We start from the raw sequence: 20,986 nt of genomic DNA on the forward strand, positions 1-20,986 counted from the left end.
GGCTTGTTTCACGTACCGCTGAATAAGTCTGTTGAAAAAGAATTGCTCCGTCAAAACTGAATAATTTTTTATTATCTGTTGATTGTAGGTTTGGGGTCCTGAAACAATGGCGTCTGGGTGCAGATCCACCGCCTATTAATGACCCATGCTTTAAAATGACCTCACTGAAATCACATCGGTGCAATAAAATACAACATTGTTATTATCTCTCTTTGTTAGTTGGGAGAAGTGGTAACTAGGCAAGTTTGATATGCCTCCGTAAATGTGCGTGTTCATAGCTTTTATCCCAGTACGTTTAATTAACCTAATTAGTGTTTTCGCTTTGTTTCGCTAACAATGTCAAGCAATATTTCTGCTGAGACGTCATGCATTCATTTGCAGATGTAACCGTTAATGTTGAACGGTAAGAAATAATCCTTGTGAAGTTGTAACAGAAGAGACCTGTCCTGCTGGTGAACTCCTTATAGCTAAATCGCTGCTATAACAGCAGAAGTGTAAATCACAGAGGAAAACTGTAAAGCATAAAAGCACACACAATATTTTAATTGCCGTCTCTTTTCTTAGGACAAAATAAGACAAATATCAAAACAAAAACAACACTATTAAGCTTACATAATTACACAAAGGACAAGTTGATTAAAAAGATGAAATTAAATAACACTTCAACTTCAGCTACATCAACATTGATCATTTTTGATTGTTGACTGTTACTGACTTCCCTTTCTTTATGTTTTATTTGCTTGTGTCGTCACACTTGGTATATTCCCACACAGATGCAATATAGTTAGAAATGGCTCTCTGCAGACTCTTTTCGTCTAGGTTAATGGTAAAAGTGATTTTTCTTTTTTTTTTTTTTATGTTCGCAGAAATAAACTGCTTCTCCCAATTCAACCCTCCGCCAATGAGCTGCTTAGTCCTCTGGAATGGAAATGAGAGACACAAGGGCAAGCAAGCATGGCTAGTGAAGGACACGCTCTTTAGACCAGGAGGAGATCGAGCTGCCCCGGAGGGCACGCCTCATTAAGATTCAACACTATCATATTCACTTAGGCAGGGGAAATCTGAGTGCCATGCATGCAGGGCACACCGTGCCAGGAACACCAGCAGGTGCTTCCTTGCGAAAGCAATAGAGACACATGTTTGTGACCTATACTGGTTTTGCAATATAGTTTAGGCTATCAAACCAGGAATGAATTATCAAAAATGTCCAATCCAGGCCCAATCTGCCTACTACTCACAGCAGTGGTTGACTTTTTGGCAAATCACCACGACTTAGTAACAAGTATACACAAGGGTGCGAAAGAGCAAAGAGTTCCTTTCCTTAAGTATCCAGTATAGGAAACCCTGCTGCTGGAATGTAAGGTTAACCTGAGCATTGTGAAGAAATCAATTTATATGTTATTCCCATGACAGTGTCTGGGTAGAACTGTTCAGGGTATTTCTATTTTGTATTACCTTCCCCATCTTGTTTTTCCCCAAGCTATCATCCCAAATAGAATGGTGTCTGTGTCTCAAGGCGATGGCCATTGATCCACATTGGAAGTGAGATACGACTGCCCGAGCCATCAGCACACTGCATTTTGTACGTCTGGCCACATTGATGAGTGCAACCAGACAGACAGACAGACCGAATTCTTTTAAAAGCCAGCAGGCCTTTTTTAAACCGCTGGCGTGCATCACAATATAATATCAATAATGTCCTATGGATAGGAAATACATGTTATTGAATTATACTGCAACAGCTCTAATATGGTCCTTCTTGCTATATGTTTGCACATAAACGGCTTTAGTGAACATCATAATACAGGCTTGCAGTGGTATTCGTAGGCGCGTGGATCCATAAGAATCAATGGGAAACACACGGGATGCTTAACAAAGGCCCTGTACGTCTTCGTCCCTCATGGATCTATTAGGGAGAAATTGTTGACAGCCGTCTGCATGGATGCAGCCCAGTAGGACGTTTCATCATTATCTCATAAAGTTTCATATTCCAAGTATACATGTAGCACTTTCACAGTCACATCTTGTTACACACACCCACATGCAAGAGAATATCCAATTTCCCTCCAGTGCTTTACAACAGACCTGCCAAGAACAACTTCTTCATAAAAAGCTAACTCCAGAGGTTAAAAATTGTCCGACTCCGGCAGTCAGGTGATTCATGAAGCATTTCAGACTGAGCATTTCTGCTGGCTGTCAGAATGTGAACTGTGCTACCTTTGCCCAAACTCACAAACTCAACAGACGCACTGAAATGTATAGTTGACTTATTTTTCACGCTGGTTCATAGAGAGCCAGTCAGCTTTTAGTGTCTCCACTCACATTAAGCAAAGCCCGCTCGAAAAGTCTTGCATTCAGCTATCAAACCTTTGGTGACAGAAGAAATAACATTTAGTTGGCAATTATTTCTCTTAATGGTCCTATTTTTTGTACAGCCAACAATAATATACACTAGGATGATACATCGAAAGTGTAAGCGATTGCTCCCGCGTTTAGTCTCGTGTTCAACATGAAGCTCCAGGTGTTCAATTTATTTGTTCAGTCCCCAAAGCCTCACACATGAAGTTCTTTTGAGTCAAAGAACCTTAGACAATTTGCCCTAAAGCTACTAATTGCCTATTAGAGTGTGAGTCACGGTGATGTAAAAAGCACTAACAGCTGCAACAACTATGCTTCGATGAAGCCATCGGGCACATATGACGGCAGTCCTGCTGGAGTCATTTCCACTACAGTAAAGCTTTAATGTGGAAGGTTCAGCTGGAGTGAAAGTGTAACGGCTACGCTGCCGGTCGGCCGGCGCGGGGATGCCCCACCCTCCCTCTCTCATTTCACATAACGCCGCCAGCGCCTTTTTCTGTGCTGCTCAAAGCAAAAAAAACTACTTAAATGAACAACTTAGTAAATGAATGTCTGGGCTATGTCATCGATTAAACAGCGCAGTCCTTCTCCTATGATTCATCGGCAGGGCGCGTGCACTCGGCCACATAATCTCCCTTTTTCGATTGAGCGCCTCCAGAATTGCATTCTAAACACAAATGATGACAGCGGCAGCAAAGCTCTGCGAGCCTATCCACAAGCTCATAGAAATGTGTGGATCATTTGGCTGATTCATAACTTTTTCTCCACGCAGAAGCATGGGTCTGTGCTGCAGCAGTCGGATAACTATATTACTGATATAAAATGAGTATTAGCCAGTGAGAGAAACTGCCGTTATATCCTTTGAGGATGGTATTTGTAAGAGCGCGATATTGCGTCACTGTGTAGAGACACTATCACACAACATGAAGTCCAAACTATTGTTCGAATCTCAAAGATGCGACAAATTCATGAACTTTTGTAAAGCAAAAGCCAAGATTGCAATAATCGACTCCCAGGAGGGATTCAAACATTCAGCCGCGGCGCCTGACATGGCGTGTAATCTCAGAACCAAATGAAAAAGGTTCCACCTGAACCGACCCCCTCTTTATTGCATTAATCATACTCACCTATAAATTAAATCCATTTAAATACCCCTGGTTGCACAAATAATTTGTGTAGCCAGGTTGAAAGAGTTGGGAGTCAAAGGCGGCGTAATTAGACGGGACGATTCTGAAACCTAATACAAGATCTAATTAAGGAAATTAATAAGGTGCCAGCCCCCTTTCACTGGGTGCTCCGCCTCATGATTAATCACAGACTGGGCTAATTTGATTTGTGACAAGGAAAGGGACGACTTGGGTGAGTCCGTTAGGAGGGCCCAGTTTGACAGCATATGACATTAATAAAACATGAATAGTGGGCCCTCAGAGAGGAACGAAAATCCACTCGCGATCCACATGAAGTGATCAGATTAAAGGGGACTTTGGATAGATAGCCTTGTGACAGAGCCACTGACAAGAGATTGACTGGAAGTTAATTAACGTCTCTAATGTTACATTATTGTTATCACGGAGTAATTGGACTCAACACCTTCATGAATAAACAAGGGTTGACCAGGATATTCTCTTATCGAGGTGAAGATGGTGTACAACGACCACGGGGATTTGGGTGTATGAAGGAAGGCTTCATACACCCAAATTAACTTTCCTTTGGGCCCTCTCAAGGTCATGCGGAATTAATTTAAATGCATTTTCCTACATTTGGGCAGGTATGTATATTCTGTAGTGTTTACCGCTCTAGAGGGTGGACATGTTAACACATGTGTAACGCAATCCTGATTCCTCATATTAGATCATTAATTTCAACTTTAAACCCTTTACCTTTGAATCATTAATAAATATATCACAGGTGTACTATACCCACAGGTGCTGAGACACTATACCTACTTTATGTTTGAAGCCATTGTGCAGTTTGTGGTTTCCTTCTGTGCATATGTTGATTTCATTGCATTGCCTGCATGTGCATGCATGCAGGAGCAGCGAAATTCACACGCAATGCATGAAAAACACACACAAGAATAAACCCCAAACACATAACACTCCCCTAGGAGCCAGAATACTCCCATTGTTGCCAAACTACTAGTCCCCCTCCGGTTTAATCTCCCAAGTGGGTCGGGCCTTACAGTGTCACGGCCCGACCAGCGAGTGTGCACGTGGGGAAAATCAACCCTTGGACGACTGCCACAGAATGATAAAGAGCCAGCAGCCATTAGAACAAAGTCCCTGTAGACTGGTGACTTAGGGGAGTTTGTAATGCACACTTACTGCAGTGATCCAAAGCAGATGCTGCTAATTAGGATTTCACGAGCAGAGCCCATCATGCACGGCAACGCCAGCTCTTTATCCACTTCACATATATGATGTCATGATCATATATGATAATGTATGGGCTGGAACAGGCTTACCGTATGTTGTGATTGCATATTCATGGGTGTTTATATAAAGAACATTTATTACAGTTGAATAAAAGCGTTCTCCGATTAAGAGTGTGTGTCGATTGAATCCTAGAAATATAACTCCTTTACAAAACAAATGAGATGCATATCTGGTGTAACCACACAAGAACATAAAAAATCACTTTTTATAATGTGTCCATTTGTAACTTGTACAACTTGTACATGTTTTAACAGTTGAACTGCCAAAGGAAAATGTTTCCGTAAGTATGATTGAGTCACGTAAACAGACCATCTATGAATTGATTTGCTCATGAGTTTAGCCTCCACCAAAGGGTTGATTTAAAGGAGTCAGACCTCTCCGTGATCATTCAGAAGACCAGCGGGAGAGCTTAGACAGTGGCGAACCCAACTGCCTCATATTTTTTCATATTGAGTGAAAATTTTGTATGTGGAAATTTTTTCCTGATTTTGCATCCGGACAAGGCAGGCGACGGAATCCAAATCAGCAGGCAAAGAATCACGGGTAGACAGAAACAGGTCGAAAACACAGGAAGGCACACTCTGGTAAATCAGAATGAGTAGTAGACACAGACTAAATACACAGGGGAACAGGCGGAAACAATGAGGGCGGGGCTTGCAATCACACAGGGCGGCGGCACACAGGAAGGGAAACGAGAGGCAAGGTGAGTGACAGTGACCACAGCAACTACCCAGAAGGTCTGGGCGTTTACAACATAGTGATGCTAGGACCAAACCGTTTAATTACATTTCAAACATTGGACGCCAAGACTAATGAAAGTCTATTTAACCCAAAGGGATGTAGGAATGGATCTTGCAGATGCATTTGGAAAAGCTGAAAGCATCATTCACATGTCAAACAAGCCATTTCCAATTTGATCCGTCTTGAGCTGAGAGACAGAAGTGTGGGCTCGCCTTTGACAAGAACAGAAGGACGGGTTAGAACCACGTGTAAAAATACGGCTGACGTTCTGAGCCAACGATGGTCACAATTAGCTGTGTATAGCCGGCACGATGGCGATACCTTTCCCCAAGAATTGGACGACGCCGGAGGTAGAACAGCTCCAGCTGTCAGAGAATACAGCATGTAGGATGTGATTGGGTGTAGGTGGCAGTCAGGCGATCCGGCTGAGATGTGTCGTGCCCTGCCAGTTGTAATAGAGACGTGAATGTCCCGCTGGCAGTACCTGGACAGGGTTGCTCATGGGGGGAATATTTACTTTTTTACTTTTGAGAGAGATCTCCAGCATCAGTTTAGTCCTGGCTGTAACCTGCAAAATGCATTCATTCCTGAGCAAACGGCCAGATATGTTCTCTGAATGAAAGTCAATATGCCCGCCTGATATGCGGAGCGTCTCACACACAGCCGAATCCAGCCGTGACTCAGTCCACCGCCTCCAACAGCTTCCCGCAGTGATGCACAAGATGTGATGAGAGAAACTGAAAGGTCAATATAAGTAATGACTTCCATTCATTTCAGTGCAGCCGGGAGCGCCGGTGCGTCAAACGGGGCTGTCAGGAAAATAAAAAATAAAGCAAACTTTAAGCTGCATCTGCTTCACCTCAGACTCCGTGGGCTGCACAGAGACATTGTGAATACAGGGTGGGGGGCGGGGGGGGGCATAATTAAAAAAGACAGCCCCTTTGACACTAAGCATCTTCCCCTGCATTTCTACATTTACTGACTATCTGAGTGTGAACAGGGCTGAATGGCTATGCCTGTGTTGTCTATACCCCCCCCTCTTTCTCCCTCTCCCAGATGTCATACGCCAGGGCTGCCGCTTGGCAGTGGATGCAGATGCTGCCATTGACTCTTTGGCCACCGCCGCCAGCTGAAGTCCTTCAACAGCACAGTGCCCTTCCTGGCAGCGGCTGCAGGTGTTGCCCTTACTGACGCTTACAAAAGTTATTCCTCCTGCCAGCCTTCGCATGATTACACTAGTGTTGTTGTTCAGGAGCATGTTGTGCTGTGACCTCGTCGGAAGCTCTTACTATTTATGTTTGTTCTCTTCTGCTGTTCATTCTCTTTTGCTGTTCATTTTCTCACTTGTTACGCTGTCATGTGGTATGTTTATTTAGCTGTTTTCTTATAGGCTTCACACTTTTTAAATTTTGAATGGCTTCCTCTATCTCATTGTCGTGCCCGAGGGGCCTTCAGGTTATTTTGGATGTTTGTCTCACCCTTGTGAAGAGGTTGTGATATTGTTTCCTTGTGGAATGCAAGCTTGTAAAATCCTTTCAGACAGTAGCTGTGATGGAAGTACACTTGTTTGGATGCTGAATCCAACAGTGTGCACAGCCAGACCCTCCCACGCAGTAACTGTACGTGTCATGAGAACGTATGCGATGACCTGCAGTCAGCTAAGCAAATATAAATCTACATAAAATGTATTTTCATTACCACAACGTTGTTGTCAGGTTTTGAGTGAATGCTTCAAGTATCTTGAACTCTCTTAGGCACTTTGCATAAAACCATCATACACAGAGATGTCTTATTCGCTCTTACTACAGCTGGGGAAAAAGCGTTTGAAAATATGTAAAACAGAGAAAAGGAATGGGTATGGAAGTTAGTTTGACACTCGTGTCTAATAAAAAATATGTTTTGAACAACCAGTAAGGTCTATGCAACTATTACATTACAGGTCATTTAGCTGACGCTTTTATCCAAAGGGACTTATATTGCATGTTTAGCCCATGACTTTTTTGCCCGGGGAGCAATTAGGGGTTAGGTGTCTTGCTCAGGGACACTTCGACATGGGACATGGAGCAGCCGGGGCCTGAACCGCCAACCTTGTGGTTCCCAGTGCACCCTCTCTACCCCTGCGCCTGGACGACCCCCAACTAACATCCTCTCAAGCTGCCTTGGAAATGGACAATTTCTGATGTTTCATGCAGTTAATACCAGATACAGCAGAGCAAATGTGCTAACAGAAAATAGAAAAATGTGATGTTTGGATTATAAACAACATTCAACACTCTCACTCTGCTGTGACCCTTGTTGTTATGAACGTTAAGGTCATTGCATTTGTTTGTGCTGCTCTGCTGTAGACATTGACGTGTTTCCCTTTTGAATGTTGAATGTGAAACTACGCCCACATTGGCGATCACAAGCAAACAGTTTTTCAAATAAAGCCTCAAACTCTCTCAAGGACTCTTCTTTCCCTGCGTCTTACATCACACGTTGCCACATATCCCCAAACCCACCGGAGGTTAACCCAAGGACAACCGTTCACATGGTGACGTCTGTCATGGCAACCGAGAAGAGGGCGGACAGCGTGATCTTTACGCACATTTACGCTGCTGCCGGCCACACCAATTCACACAAACGTATGGAAGTGATGACGAGAGGACCGTCCACGGCTTCCCCTGTGAACATATTGCTATTACGACATCTAATGAGCGTTCATTGTTCCCTTGATCATGGCCCAGGTATTATCCTGTCATTACCTGCCAAGTATAGAACAATTCATTAAAAAGGAAAGCTTATGTGTTAATAACACCAGCGAGACGGATATTGCATAGTGGAACAGTGGGTTTCATAAATACATGATAATTACTGGTGTCTATTGTACAACTCATTTTTGCCACTTGTTATAGATACACAGGAAGGTTTGTGGTCATGCTGTGTGCTTTGAAATTGTATTTATTTCAATCTCATTTGAAAGCACACATATAATACAGTAAGACTAAACCAACAATTCAAAACAAAGGAGTGACGCCTACTCACTTCACAAACTCAGACTAGAAACAACGGATAGCGTGCGATGGTTTATTTGTCACCGGTTCCATCCTCTTTTGTTCTGTCACTTTGCAGGCCGCTGAAATGTGCATTTACTCGTTTGGCAAATCAGCACAAAGCCCCCACCTCCCTAGCGACTACCAGCTGTGGAAACATCTGTGAGACGGGAGCAACGTCTTTTTCAGATAAAAGAAAAACACCTGAGGTGACTTACCTTCACTGACCTTGACTCCCGCCCAAGTCCAGCATGACATCCACCTCATTGGCGCTGTGGCGCTTGACGGGCGCTTCCCTCGGACCTGCCTGTTAAGGTTCTACGATGTGTGTGTGCACTCTCCATCCAGAATCAGTCAACCCTGCTCTCCCCATCATGTCCTTTTCTATAATAAGACACAATTGTGATGGTTTGGGACCGTTAAAGGTCTAATTCAATTTGATGCAACCACTGGAACACATCATTTGCATCTTTTTTTATATACTTATATGAAGCATCCACAGATATTTTTCATTATTTAGATGTAAATGTTATTTTATCATTGAACCCATTGTCTAAAAGCCTGGACATGAAAATCTCCAGGGCCTTACTCCTGAAATGCTCATGTAGGTGACCTCGAACCCCAATTCTGAAACGTTCCTGTAGGAAGCAAAACCTTTTATTTCAAACATCGGTAACAGCACGCTTTATTCTTTTGCCCTCACTTGGCTCACGTTTTCAAGCTCTGTCGTCTCTCATTACAAAAGAGCTGATTGTATCAACTCAGTAAAAGGCTATTAGCTGATGATTGTGTTCTCCACATTCCTTTTGTTACAATCAGTGTATTCATTATTGCAGATGTAATTATCAGGCCATTGTTCGTCTTTAATTGGGTTGTCACTAATTCAGTTTTAGAATCTCGCTCCATCAAAAGCTAATTGATTGATCTGACTCTCGCTAACCTTTTAACCGAAAACCAAAGCTGTGGCCATAAGCAGTCTGCCCTCCCCATCTGTTCTGTGGCTCCACAGTGACAACCGCCTCCATTTTGATATCAGCTCTCCCTTCCAGTGACCCCAAAATGTTTCCAGGCAGCTTTGTTTCAGCTGGCCTCGCACCACCATCACCACAGAGGTTAATGAAGGATGTTAGTACACGTCGGAAGCACGCGTCTGGCTTCGACGTTACCGTGGGTCCCTTCAAGTTAACGTCATTGCTGCCGTATTATGATTTCTCTATGGGATTCTCTTTCTGATTAGGATGGAGATGGTGCAGAGTTTATAGTTTGCTATGTGCTTTACTTAACTGGCTGTGCGCATGTTTCTATGAGGCAGATAGCTTCAACGGAGCCTCCCTGTATGAGCATAGTTCTTGTTAATGAGTCTGGCTATGGCCAGTTAGGGAAATGAAGCAGATGCTTAATTTTCTCTTTCTCCTCTCCTCAGTGGATTGGCTGACTTTGGGATATTACACCCAAATTAGCGCTGTGAAGTGACGTTTTTTTTCTCACATTAGCAGAGCGTCAAGTGTGAATCAAAGCCTCTATAAAATCCCTTCTCAGTTATGCTCAGATTCATCCATCCGTACATGTCCTCCTGAATTCCACAGTCGTTTGACCTTTGGCAGGATGTGTGGTATATTCTGGAGCTACTTAATGCACATTCCTGCTAGTAAGCTAACCTCTGAGTGTACTGAGCCAGCAGCACTAGCATATCCTTGTCATGTAACACCTAAAGACAGTCAAAGGTCAGGTACTGAAGGAACAGAAGGCCCACAGATGGAGCTGCACCAACTGGCCCTGGCCTGCCTCAGTGCTGTCACATCTCTGCCCACCAAGCACTGACCACCCCCACCATTTCACCCCGGGGGGGCCTGACCAGCTTCCTCACACACACACACACACACACACACACACACACACAGACAGACACACAGGACCGTACTTGCACTGCTGGCTACACAGTGGCACATGTGCTCAAGTGCACACATGTCCACACACACACACACACACACACACATCTGAGAGGATTAATGAGGGGGAACATGCATTTCAGTCAGATTCTGAGGAGTTTAACTGGAGGTCTTCTGAGGGTGTCCATGATGACCCCAAGACAGGATGGCGAGCAAAGAGGGAGAGCAGGTGGTCAGAGGTCTGGATAGCACGATAGCACTGGACCCCCCTCCCCCTCTCCCCCCCACCCTCTTCGCCCATCTCTCTCTCTCTGTCTCCATAGGGATACATATATTTCCCTCTTTCCTAATGTCAAGCTGATGGCTTTCGGCCAATGTATAATGCAGTCCATTAGTACGATTGTCTCCGGGACATTAATGTGTGACAAAGGGGAAAACGTTATTTATTACAATTTCGAGCACAGTACAATCCACATAGTATTCATTCTATCTTTAACAAACAAACAACAAAAAAGCAACAGCTGTGAGACAGTCATTATAGCTGGATCATTTAAAACAGATTCCTCACTGAGTTTTAGGTTTTTCATCAGTTTGCATGTTTCCATGGTGATTTGTCAGCTGCCCAAACTGCGGACGATCCAAAACATCTCTGAGGACACGGGTCGCTGTGCACGAGGTCCCGCATGTAAATCCGTGATAGATCACCGCTGGCTGACGAAGTGACATGGAGCTTTTCCCACACTCTTTGTTTGAAGTGTAGTCTGGACTACACATGCGTCAAGTGCATTTATCCTTTGCAGAGGGCTTAAGCTGTAAACAGGCCACATCATTACCAAGTCTAATTACATCTGGGTTCAAGGTCTCGCTGCATACAGACACGGGCGTTCTCACAAGGGCACCCTTTGTTTTACAGTGAAAGAAACCATGGCTACAGTAAGACAATAGAAAAGGGAGCTATGCACTGTTATAGCAACAAACATGAACTTTCCTTCCCCTTAGAGTGCTGATCATAACCATAACCAGTAGAAACACTATTTGCATCAAGTTGATTGGTAGGAAGTATGAAGTCAGTCAGTTTAATTACGGAGCACCTCGGTATGATGCGTTCACATCCCAGCAGCGGCAGCAGCGGCTGACTGACCCTCTTTGGTAAGAACTATGATCAGCGGCTGCAGGTGACACCAACAGAACCGGCGGCATTGGTTTGACGGCACCACGCAGTAAAACGCCTCGCATTTCATCAGATCTGAAGGTCTGGATAATGATCTGATGCGCACCGATCAGGATCAGTAGCTCCGTAATTAGCACTGACAGCCTAATGACAAGAGTGCTGTGAAGGCTTAAGCTGTGGCGAGAGACTCTGTGAAAGGGACGAGGGGGGGGGGGCGAAAGACACGGAGAAAGGAGAGGATCAAGTTTGTCACAAGAATAGGTCCCATAACAAAGTCCGGCATGGAAACATCTTAATAAATGGAATAAAACGTGAGCAAAGGGGGGATTGGATGAGACTTGGAAAACACATTAGAGCAGAACACATAATCAATATGCCCTTTATATTGCCAGCTTGTAAACAGCGAGACATTCCCTGTGCCTGATAACGCGGCCAAAATTATTTTCCCCCTCCATCTCCCTTGTTTTTCTTTTATCCCGTCCCTATCCCTCTCCTGCTTTTTCCATCTCGTACACCCTTGTCGAGACAATATGTCATGCAACGGATATAATTGCAGTAATGCAATTTGGTTCGGAGGCGGATTGAGAGAATAATTGGACTCAACCCCAACGAAGTGACAGGCTAATGATTTAGCATGGCCACTGGCTATTGTGAGAAGCGAGCGCTTTCAACGCTACTGAGCTAATTTCCTCTGATGATGGTCTTAGCGCGTTGTCTTTGTGTCGGCACAGAGGAGCGCACGGCCACGAGGCGGACAACTAGATGATGTAACCCACCCACCCAGTGCCAAACAAACACATGTCTCTTGTCTGGGAGAAGCCACCCACTGTGCTCCAATACTTCATATGAAAAAAAAAAAAAAAACGGGACTCATTTGAACTAAAGATAAAGCAAATCCTGGAGCAAGACAGTCCAGAAAAAAAAGGCCCCTCATCTCCATTCATGTTCCCCAGACACACGGGCTCTGTAGGAGAGAGGAGAGAGTTGCCAAGAGGAGGGAAATCATTAGCATAGGCATCATAGATAATTGTCTCACGGTGAGGCAAAACTAGGGCTTCAAATTACTGCATCAACTGCACTCAGTTGGGTACGAAGAAATATGCGAATGTGTACGACTTTGTGGTAGAAATGATTCTATGTCGTACTGTACAATATGCTAATGCGATGTTTGTGATATTAAAAAAAAAAACAGGCAATATGCATTCAAATCACCTCACTCTGCCTCTGTACGACTTTGTTCAGAGAGACATTTGCATTTGTATGAAGTGAGCGCCCATCACTTACACAACACCTAACAAGGCGGCAGCGTCTGCGGTGACCAGTGTCGAGGAGTGTTACATATTGCCACTTCTTCTGTTTGATGAGACCAGAATAAGACTTCAAGACATTTTCTACCACTCCTGCAAAGTACAACATGATTGAAACAGCCACTAGATAATCTTGTTTCTCATTCTGGGGACACGGCGCGAATGCGAAGTGGGGAAAAGTCAAAAGAGGCTGTGAAACAGTGCACGCTTTGTGTGCACGTGTGTATCTGCACCGTGGACTGTTTTTTGGTAGACTGAGGCTTGAAAACAGGCCGGTGAATTTGTTTATATCAGCTCGTTTTATGGGCCCTACAGCTGACGAGATGAGGACCACACAGGCAGCCTGTGTGTGCATAGTATGTTGCGGTGTGTGTGTGCTTGTGTGTGTGTGTGTGTGTGTGTGTGTGTGTGTGTGTGTGTGTGTGTGTGTGTGTGTGTGTGTGAGGGTGGATTAATCTCTTTCATCCAGGTAAATTGGGGAGATGTCGCGCACTTGAATTAGTAGTTTTATATTCCATTGGCAAACAGAATGAAACGTTTTGCTATGACAGTGTTTCGCTCCCCTCTCTCTCTCTGACTATCCTCTTTTTGTCTACTTTGGTTCCCTCTTTTATTTTATTTTTTAGTTTCTCCTCCATTTCTCCCATTCTATCATTTTTGTCATTTTTATTTCTCTCTCTCTTTGCGGCCATCTGCTCTTTTGTTTTGTTTCTGGCTATGTTGTCGTCATGCTGGCACGAAGGCTCACCCACCATTTCACACGGAAAAAACATTACAAAGCGAGAGGCTGAAAGGGAACAGAGGCAGACAGCGAAAACTCTACCTGGCGTGTAGAGAATCACGGTGGCCGGGCGAGCTGAGGGGCTCAAGAAAACGAGAGAAGCATTTATAAAGGTTAGCACCAGGAACACCCCCCCCCCCCCCCCCTCCTCCCTCGCTTGCTCTCAGCCAGAATCAATGCTCCAAAATCCCCCAAAGCCAGATCCTCTTACATCCTATCAATTATTCAACCTGCCTGTTTTGTACAACCACTCTTGTTTACAAGGACTGCCTGGCCGATTGTAAATGTTTGCCTGCCCACTGAGCCCCCCCATCACCTCCCAACCACACACGTTGATTACATTGCTCTCCACTGACGCCCCCCCCCCCCTTCACATCTGCGCTGACGGGACATCTGTCAGGCTGGCACAGAGGCAGCCGTAGAGGCGGAGAGCCCTGAGCTCTGAGGGGGCGGACTGGGTCGAGCGAGATGCGAGACACCAGTCACTGCCTGCGTAGCTTGTCGTTTGGGCCGAGGTCCGGCTGAGGGCACGGCATCTGGCCGCCAGTCCCGGCAGGTGTGTTCTTGTATAAAAACTGTAGGTCCCTTATATTTAGACACACACACAAATTGTTTTTCAGCTTTATAGCTAAGATCGGAGCTGGCCCTGTCCGTCCCACCTTAAACTACAGAAGGGAGACCAATCAATCCTTCTATTCTAATACTTCTATGTGCCAGTCAGTTTGGAAAATGAATCACACCAGGTGAGAACAAACAAACAGGATTTTGACACAGGGCCCCTTTATGAAACACGCCCACATTATCAGCTAATTGTACAGAACATATTCGGTTTGTATCAAACTAGTGCAAATTCAAAATCAAAGAACGTGGTGTAAATTAAAGAGAACAGGCAGGCAGACGCAGACACAGGTTTGGCTTTAGCTCCCTGTTAGAGCTAAGTTAAATGCTTTTTGCTATCTGCGAGAGGAGAAAAAGAATAATTCCATAACCACTGCACCAACATGTTTGTTTCTAATTTAAAAATCACAAAACTTCACTACAGCAGCAAAGGCCAATCAAGCTGGAGATGTGGACAGAGATTTTTTTTAGGCTTTTACAAGAATGCTGGTGGTAACAGAAGCTAGCTGGTTGAGGGGGCAGGAGTGGGGCTCTCTGAATCCATATTTAAAAGCTTGTGAGGTCTTTGCTTGCACTGATTTTAAATCTGAAGCAGCCCGCCCCAGAGACACTGGGACTAATGGCTTCTGTGTGTTTGATCCTCTCCTCTTTCTCTCTCCCCCCATCCCACCTAACAGGGAGATGTAAGAGGCTGTTGTATCTTCACCCAATGCAGCAGGCAGGAGACATCTCTCAAGAAAAACAAATCATTAGTTTGGTAAATAAAGAAGGAGTAGAACATTTTTGATAAATAATATTGAATAATGGATGCATACTTTTGTTGTTGTATTGGTGCAAACCCTCGATCGCGTGTTCCGATGTCAGGAAGCTGGCTACATATTTGAAATACAGTGTGACTATAAAGTAAATGCAATTGCTTCAAATCAGAAACAAACACCAAATTCACCAGCTGAGTGCCAAAGGCCACTCGAAACACTATGGCGGTGTTGTTCTTCTGCAAGCACTGTGTGAAACTCCTCATATTATCATGTGTATATGTTTGTAATCGTATAGCTCCAGTGAGCAAAATTACATCTGTCACTTATGCGCGGAGAATGCAATGGAGATATCGTGCATTGAAATGCATGTCGATGGACAGCTGCTCCCTGCGTTATCGGAGTTACTACGCATTCACATCTTGATGTGGTTTTCTGCATGTTGCTGCATAAAAGTAGACCCAATTTCATTTACACACAGATGTGAATTGCTGACATCGGCCATACAGTTATTCACAACCTCTTGTGTGAACAGTACCTCAGCAAACACACACACACATAATGTATCACGCACAGATACATAAAGAACGTATATACTGTGCAGTTGCTCAACACAAACGGACAATGTTCGCTGACAGTTAATGCGCATGTTGCTCTTGAACTGTTCTAAACACGCATGCATGTGCACACCACGGGGCTCCTCTGTTATCAGTGCTGCTCACATTGGCAAACACACACATGCATTGCCAAGACTGCCAGGCTACGGCCATGGTAATGCAGCCCGTTAGTCTAACAAAGGCTCAGGTCAATGGAGCCTCCGGTGGCTAATTGCTTCAGAGAGATAAGTGAGTTAGAAGGAACGGCTCAGCGAGAGGACGCAGTGAGGGGGGGGGGTGAGGAGATGTTAATAAATCCCCCCGTTCACTCCAGCGTCAATATCAGCCCGTCGCAGGCCTGCCGCGAAATGAATATTAAACACAGTTTTGTTTGTTTGCTTGAATTTAATGTTATGGTGTTTTTTGTCACATATGCAATGCTGGGTAAGAGAGTGGAGCTAATGCTATTAATCACACCATCACCGGATGGCTAACCAGCTGCGGTAGCCAATAAATCCACGTGACTGTCTTGCCCCACGCGCTGCAAAAAAATACTGAGTAAAGGGGACTGACTGAATGATAACAGATGCAATTTGACGGAGGTTTAATAATGCATTTTTAAGAGCTTTTGTGCACACATTTGAGTAATTACATGTCACAGAGATTTGATCTGTAGAAGGAAACATTTTGGTTTGAGTTGATTTGTTCCCGCGAAGTGACAGCGACAAGAACAATGACTGCCATCCGGCACTGATTACACTGATCTTCCTCATCAGCTAATCTCCCTCTGACTTATATTAAATCAATGTCCGATTCAGACAGTGGGAGGTTGCAGCCACTTTCCCCGACAGCTATTTTATCTGACTCAAGTTGTCACACATGTTTCTGACTCAGCTGATCTGAAGATTACCATTTTCACTGAACACCAATGCTGAACCCATATTTCCAGTATATGGCTGCAGGCTAATACAAATTGGACTTGACAAATGATGATGCATAAGCCAAGACAACGGTGTTTCTTCTTCATACTTCTCCCTCTCTAGGAACCGATTGTGCGAATTGCCGACAAGTGTGATGATGGACTGTTGGAGGTTTGACGATGCAAGTGGCCTCTCGGGAGCCACCCGGGCTTAGCGCATAAACAAAGACATACACACACACGCGTCCCCTCTCTCAAACACAACAGCTATGTCTCTCTCTTTTTCACTTTAAGGCACCTCGTTGTTCTTCTTTTTTTCCGTCTCTCTCAAGCCGCCCAACATCTCTCATTAGCATGTCTTTCTTCTGCCGGCATGTCCTCCATGCTGTTTGTTTGTCTCTGCAGGTCTTGCTCTCCGGGTCCCACCAGTTGCTAACCCTGTGGAGATGAATGCAACCAGTCTCTATTGGACCTGTGGGAGGTTCGACTCCCCACCGACACATTAAAGACGCATCCCCTTTCAGTTAGAAAAAAGAATGGGCCTGTAAGCACAAGCCATACGTTCATAGACATATTCATATATTTTATTTGAAAGCATTTGGTAACAAGGACGTTAAAAGTGTTTTTTTTTACAAAACAGATCACAGAACTGATGCTAAAATTGCATGGTATGTGTATGAATATGGTAATACGAAATCCCTCCAAGCTATCTTGAGGCCTCCTAACAAGTCATCTTCCTTCTCACAGGATGCTTCAGGGCTGGCCGAGGCCGTACAACACTCGTTAACACACATACCATGGTAAACTTTTGCAGATTTTCTTGCTGAATAGCGGTGACCTGAAACGAGCTGTGAATCGGTCCCGGGCAGATCTTATCCGTCCGTCTAAGCATCGTAGGAACTACGAGGGGGGAGCCGCAGCGTCAGACCGCAGCCACCAGGGAGCATCGCAGCGCAAATTGTCCTCAAATATTGATTCTGCTGAAGAGAGCAATGTAGGACGGAGGGAGAGAGGCACCAGCCTCATCTACAAAACACGAAGCCTCTAGGGGAGAGATGGAAATAGAGGGGAGGAAGCCCTCATATTCACTTCCTCTGCTGATTCTTGTTACATTACAGGTCATATAGCTGACGCTTTTATCCAAAGCGACTTACATTACAATTTAAACCCATGGCTTTTCTACATTTTGCCCGGGGAGCAATTAGGGGTTAGGTGTCTTGCTCAGGGACACTTGACTTGAGACATGGGGCAGCCGGTACCCGAACCACCAACCTTGCGCCACGACGACGATGATGTTGTCACTCATTATTATGTTTGTACGTGGGAGTGGTTGGAGCTGTCGGACGGCAGGTACGTTTTTGCGTGAATGTGTGCTTGCGGATGCGGCTGCATAATGTCGTCTTATTCCCGCTCTAAATGGACCACTGCTGAAGGAAAGAGGGCATTGCGGGGCGACTGGCCTAACTGCAGCACTGCACCGCGGGCCTAAAAATATTCCATGTCAGTGGTCCCGAGAGAAGCCCGGTGCTATCCGAGCCTCTCAGTAATGAGAGAGTGGAGCTGCCTGCCACTGGTAGCCCTGCTGTCCCCCAGATCCCTCTGGCTCACGGCTCTCGCACCGCAGCTGGAGAGGCAGCAGCTCAAGCTCCCACAGATTTATCCTAGCGCACAAAGCAGCATGTCTGAAAGCAGAGGCTCGCATTCGCCCCCCCCCCCCCCGCCCGCCCCCCGGGCAAGCTAACCCCTGGGCACACTGACCCTACACATTCACATATCAGAGAGGCAGACAGATGCAGTTTGCGAAAAAACGACGCAGCACTTGCATGTGTGTCCACAGGAGGAAAAAAAAAGAAAGCATGAAACAGCAAACCGGCACAAACGGCTGAGAAAAGAATAACTACGGCATGTGAAAACTACTTCAACTGTGCCATCTATTGTATTCCATGCAATGTTGCACGGAAGAAAGAGAGAGAGAGGTGGGCACAAGAGAGCGACAGAAGGGTTCAAAGAAGAGGCGACGGTGAGCAGAAGAATGGATGGAGATAATTGAGAGATTTAAGGTGGTTGTTGGGGCCGCTACGTTATTGTACTCTGCGCAGTAATGATCGAGCCCTGTGGGAGGAAAAACATGTTTGCAAAGGGATGGCTGAACTGCCATTATGGATGGTAATTATTTCAGTATATCTTACTGAAGGGTTGATGTGAAGTGTGCAGGGGGAGGGGGTGCTTCTGGCGGCAATCAATAGGCAATGTGCGCACAAAAACACATTGCATTCCCAAATAAACGTAATTAAAAATAGCCCTATTCATAGGATTGTTTTGTGTTTACAGTGCCTTTGCAAATATCAAACGTGAATATTACCAGGGAGACAGCAGAGAGCATTCCAAATAAACAACATAAAGACAATTAGTCCTTCTTGTTTGAACATTTTATGGGCCTCCTTTTAACAGTTAACATAAGAGATGTCACAGATTGAATATAATAGATCAAAGGTATATAACTTTGAAGGCTGAGCTCAGAAATGTTTCTGGGCAAAAATGAGACGAATGAATCACACTTTGCTAGTTCATATTGTGTCAAGCTTTACGTAAGTAAGGCTCTAAAGTCAGAGCCATTTTGAACCAATTACTACTCAGGAATAATGGGGCGTGATATATATTTATATATTTTTACCTACTCCAAGTGTTAAGACATTTTACAAAATGCTCACCTCCAGTTCCATGTGACATCCACAGCAAAAAATGGGAGATATCTAGAAAAACACAAAAACATTTCCCCGTCTTCAACTAGTGCAAATATCTTACATGAATTTAAATATGCCATTATGATCCTACATTCCTAATTAGAACTGCAAAGTTACTCCTGTAAAGCAGTGTTCATGGTCGTGACTTGACCAATTACAGCAATTTGATGCTAATTTGCTAATTGCTAGTTATCAGCTGCTATCATCTCCATTGTCTCCAGTACAAGCTCTACATATTGACCGCCAGTTCGTCCAATGTGTCCAGCCAGACTCAAAGCACAGCTTTTAGTTCACATCTCAAAATCCACAAATGCTTTGTTGAAATATATACTTTGAAATGCGTAATCACTCTTTAAAATCAGCCTCCTCTTGTAATCAGTCCACATTTTGTCCACTATTGCAAAATAAGAATCCACTGGTGTCCAGATATACCCTGGGTTTCCATGATTGTAGTCCATTGTTCTCAACACACAGCATACTGTGCAAGCTGTACATGTGGCTCCATGTAGCCGAGAGTACATAGTTTGTGATGAGTGCATTTTATTCCATTGTTTTGTGATGGATGGCCTGACGGTGTCCTTTCCTTTATTATTCCCCCCATCGTGCAGCGAATATGTGTGAGTCATCCAGCATGTTCACATGGAGAGTTTCAGGTTTCCTCGTGGCTCATTGTCTCTCTTGCTATCGTGTGACCTAAAAAAGAGAAAATATCACAGATAAGACAGGAGGATCAGTGTCACAAAGAAATGTAATTACATACAAGTGTCCCACTTCACTGCCAGTGAATGAATGTTCCCATTAGTAAGAGTCAATCAGAGGTCATGGGTGAATATTCCAGACTTTCCGACTAGGATTGAAAATGTCTCTTTGCCGTCTGACTGTTTCCAGGAACCAACAGTGTCTTGGCTGCTCGAGCTGGATTTCACATGTCTGGGAGCTGTAATAGTTTGTTTACACCTAGTGTGGAAAACATATAATTGGAGATGTACAGAGGTTGCTTTCCATCAACAAACCAAAAGAGATGTGCTCGTGTATTGAAAATGTCATTATAGTCATGAGAATGCTGACCATTCGGAGAACATTTCACCATAAATCCAGCAATATGAAATGGGACTTGTGAGGATATGTGTCTGATGTCTTTGCTCAACAGTGTTGTGGTTTCTCTGTCAGGCTTCTTTCCACAGCACTCCTACGCTGTGTGGGAGGCAAAGAGATGGACACAGACAGATCATCATGGTGAATGGGATGCTGAGATGGTGAAAGGAGGTCATGGGTAGAAAGCGAGACGCAGGATAAAGAAGAGAGACACAAAGGGAGCAGGAGAGCAGGGCCGCGCGCACAGTTGCCAGGGAATCGTTGTCTCATTGCAACCATCTTCAGTGACATCTGCAACCAAGTTTCCAAATAACTGCTCCCCGGTCAGCAGGGAGGCACCTTGCGAATGCACAATTAATGCCCACCGATGCCGTCCGCCGTTGGCTCCTCATTTCTCTCTCACCTGAGCGACTAGTCAGAAAGGGTGGGAGACAAAAGGAAGAAGGAGGAGAGAGATGGCACCATGCAACAGAATGAGGATAATTGCACCTAGCAGTCCCAGAGTTGGTGTTAGGCAAGAGGGTCGTTAATTCCACTGCCTATTA

At 44.7% G+C, this 20,986-nt stretch overlaps 1 protein-coding gene across 1 annotated transcript in view; it reads right to left on the reverse strand.

Annotated features, from left to right (window-relative positions):
- Nucleotides 1–19,013: 19,013 nt before the first annotated feature.
- The window catches only part of tafa4b (TAFA chemokine like family member 4b), a 34,498-nt gene continuing 32,525 nt past the window's right edge, over nt 19,014–20,986 (reverse strand). The window contains exon 6 of the mRNA XM_040204963.2: nt 19,014–20,039. Coding sequence (XP_040060897.1) covers nt 20,028–20,039 — 12 coding nt within the window. The 3' untranslated portion in view covers nt 19,014–20,027. The remainder of the gene's footprint in view (nt 20,040–20,986) is intronic.

This window comes from Gasterosteus aculeatus, chromosome 17, assembly GCF_964276395.1.
Source record: "Gasterosteus aculeatus chromosome 17, fGasAcu3.hap1.1, whole genome shotgun sequence".
Taxonomy (NCBI): Eukaryota; Metazoa; Chordata; class Actinopteri; order Perciformes; family Gasterosteidae; genus Gasterosteus; species Gasterosteus aculeatus.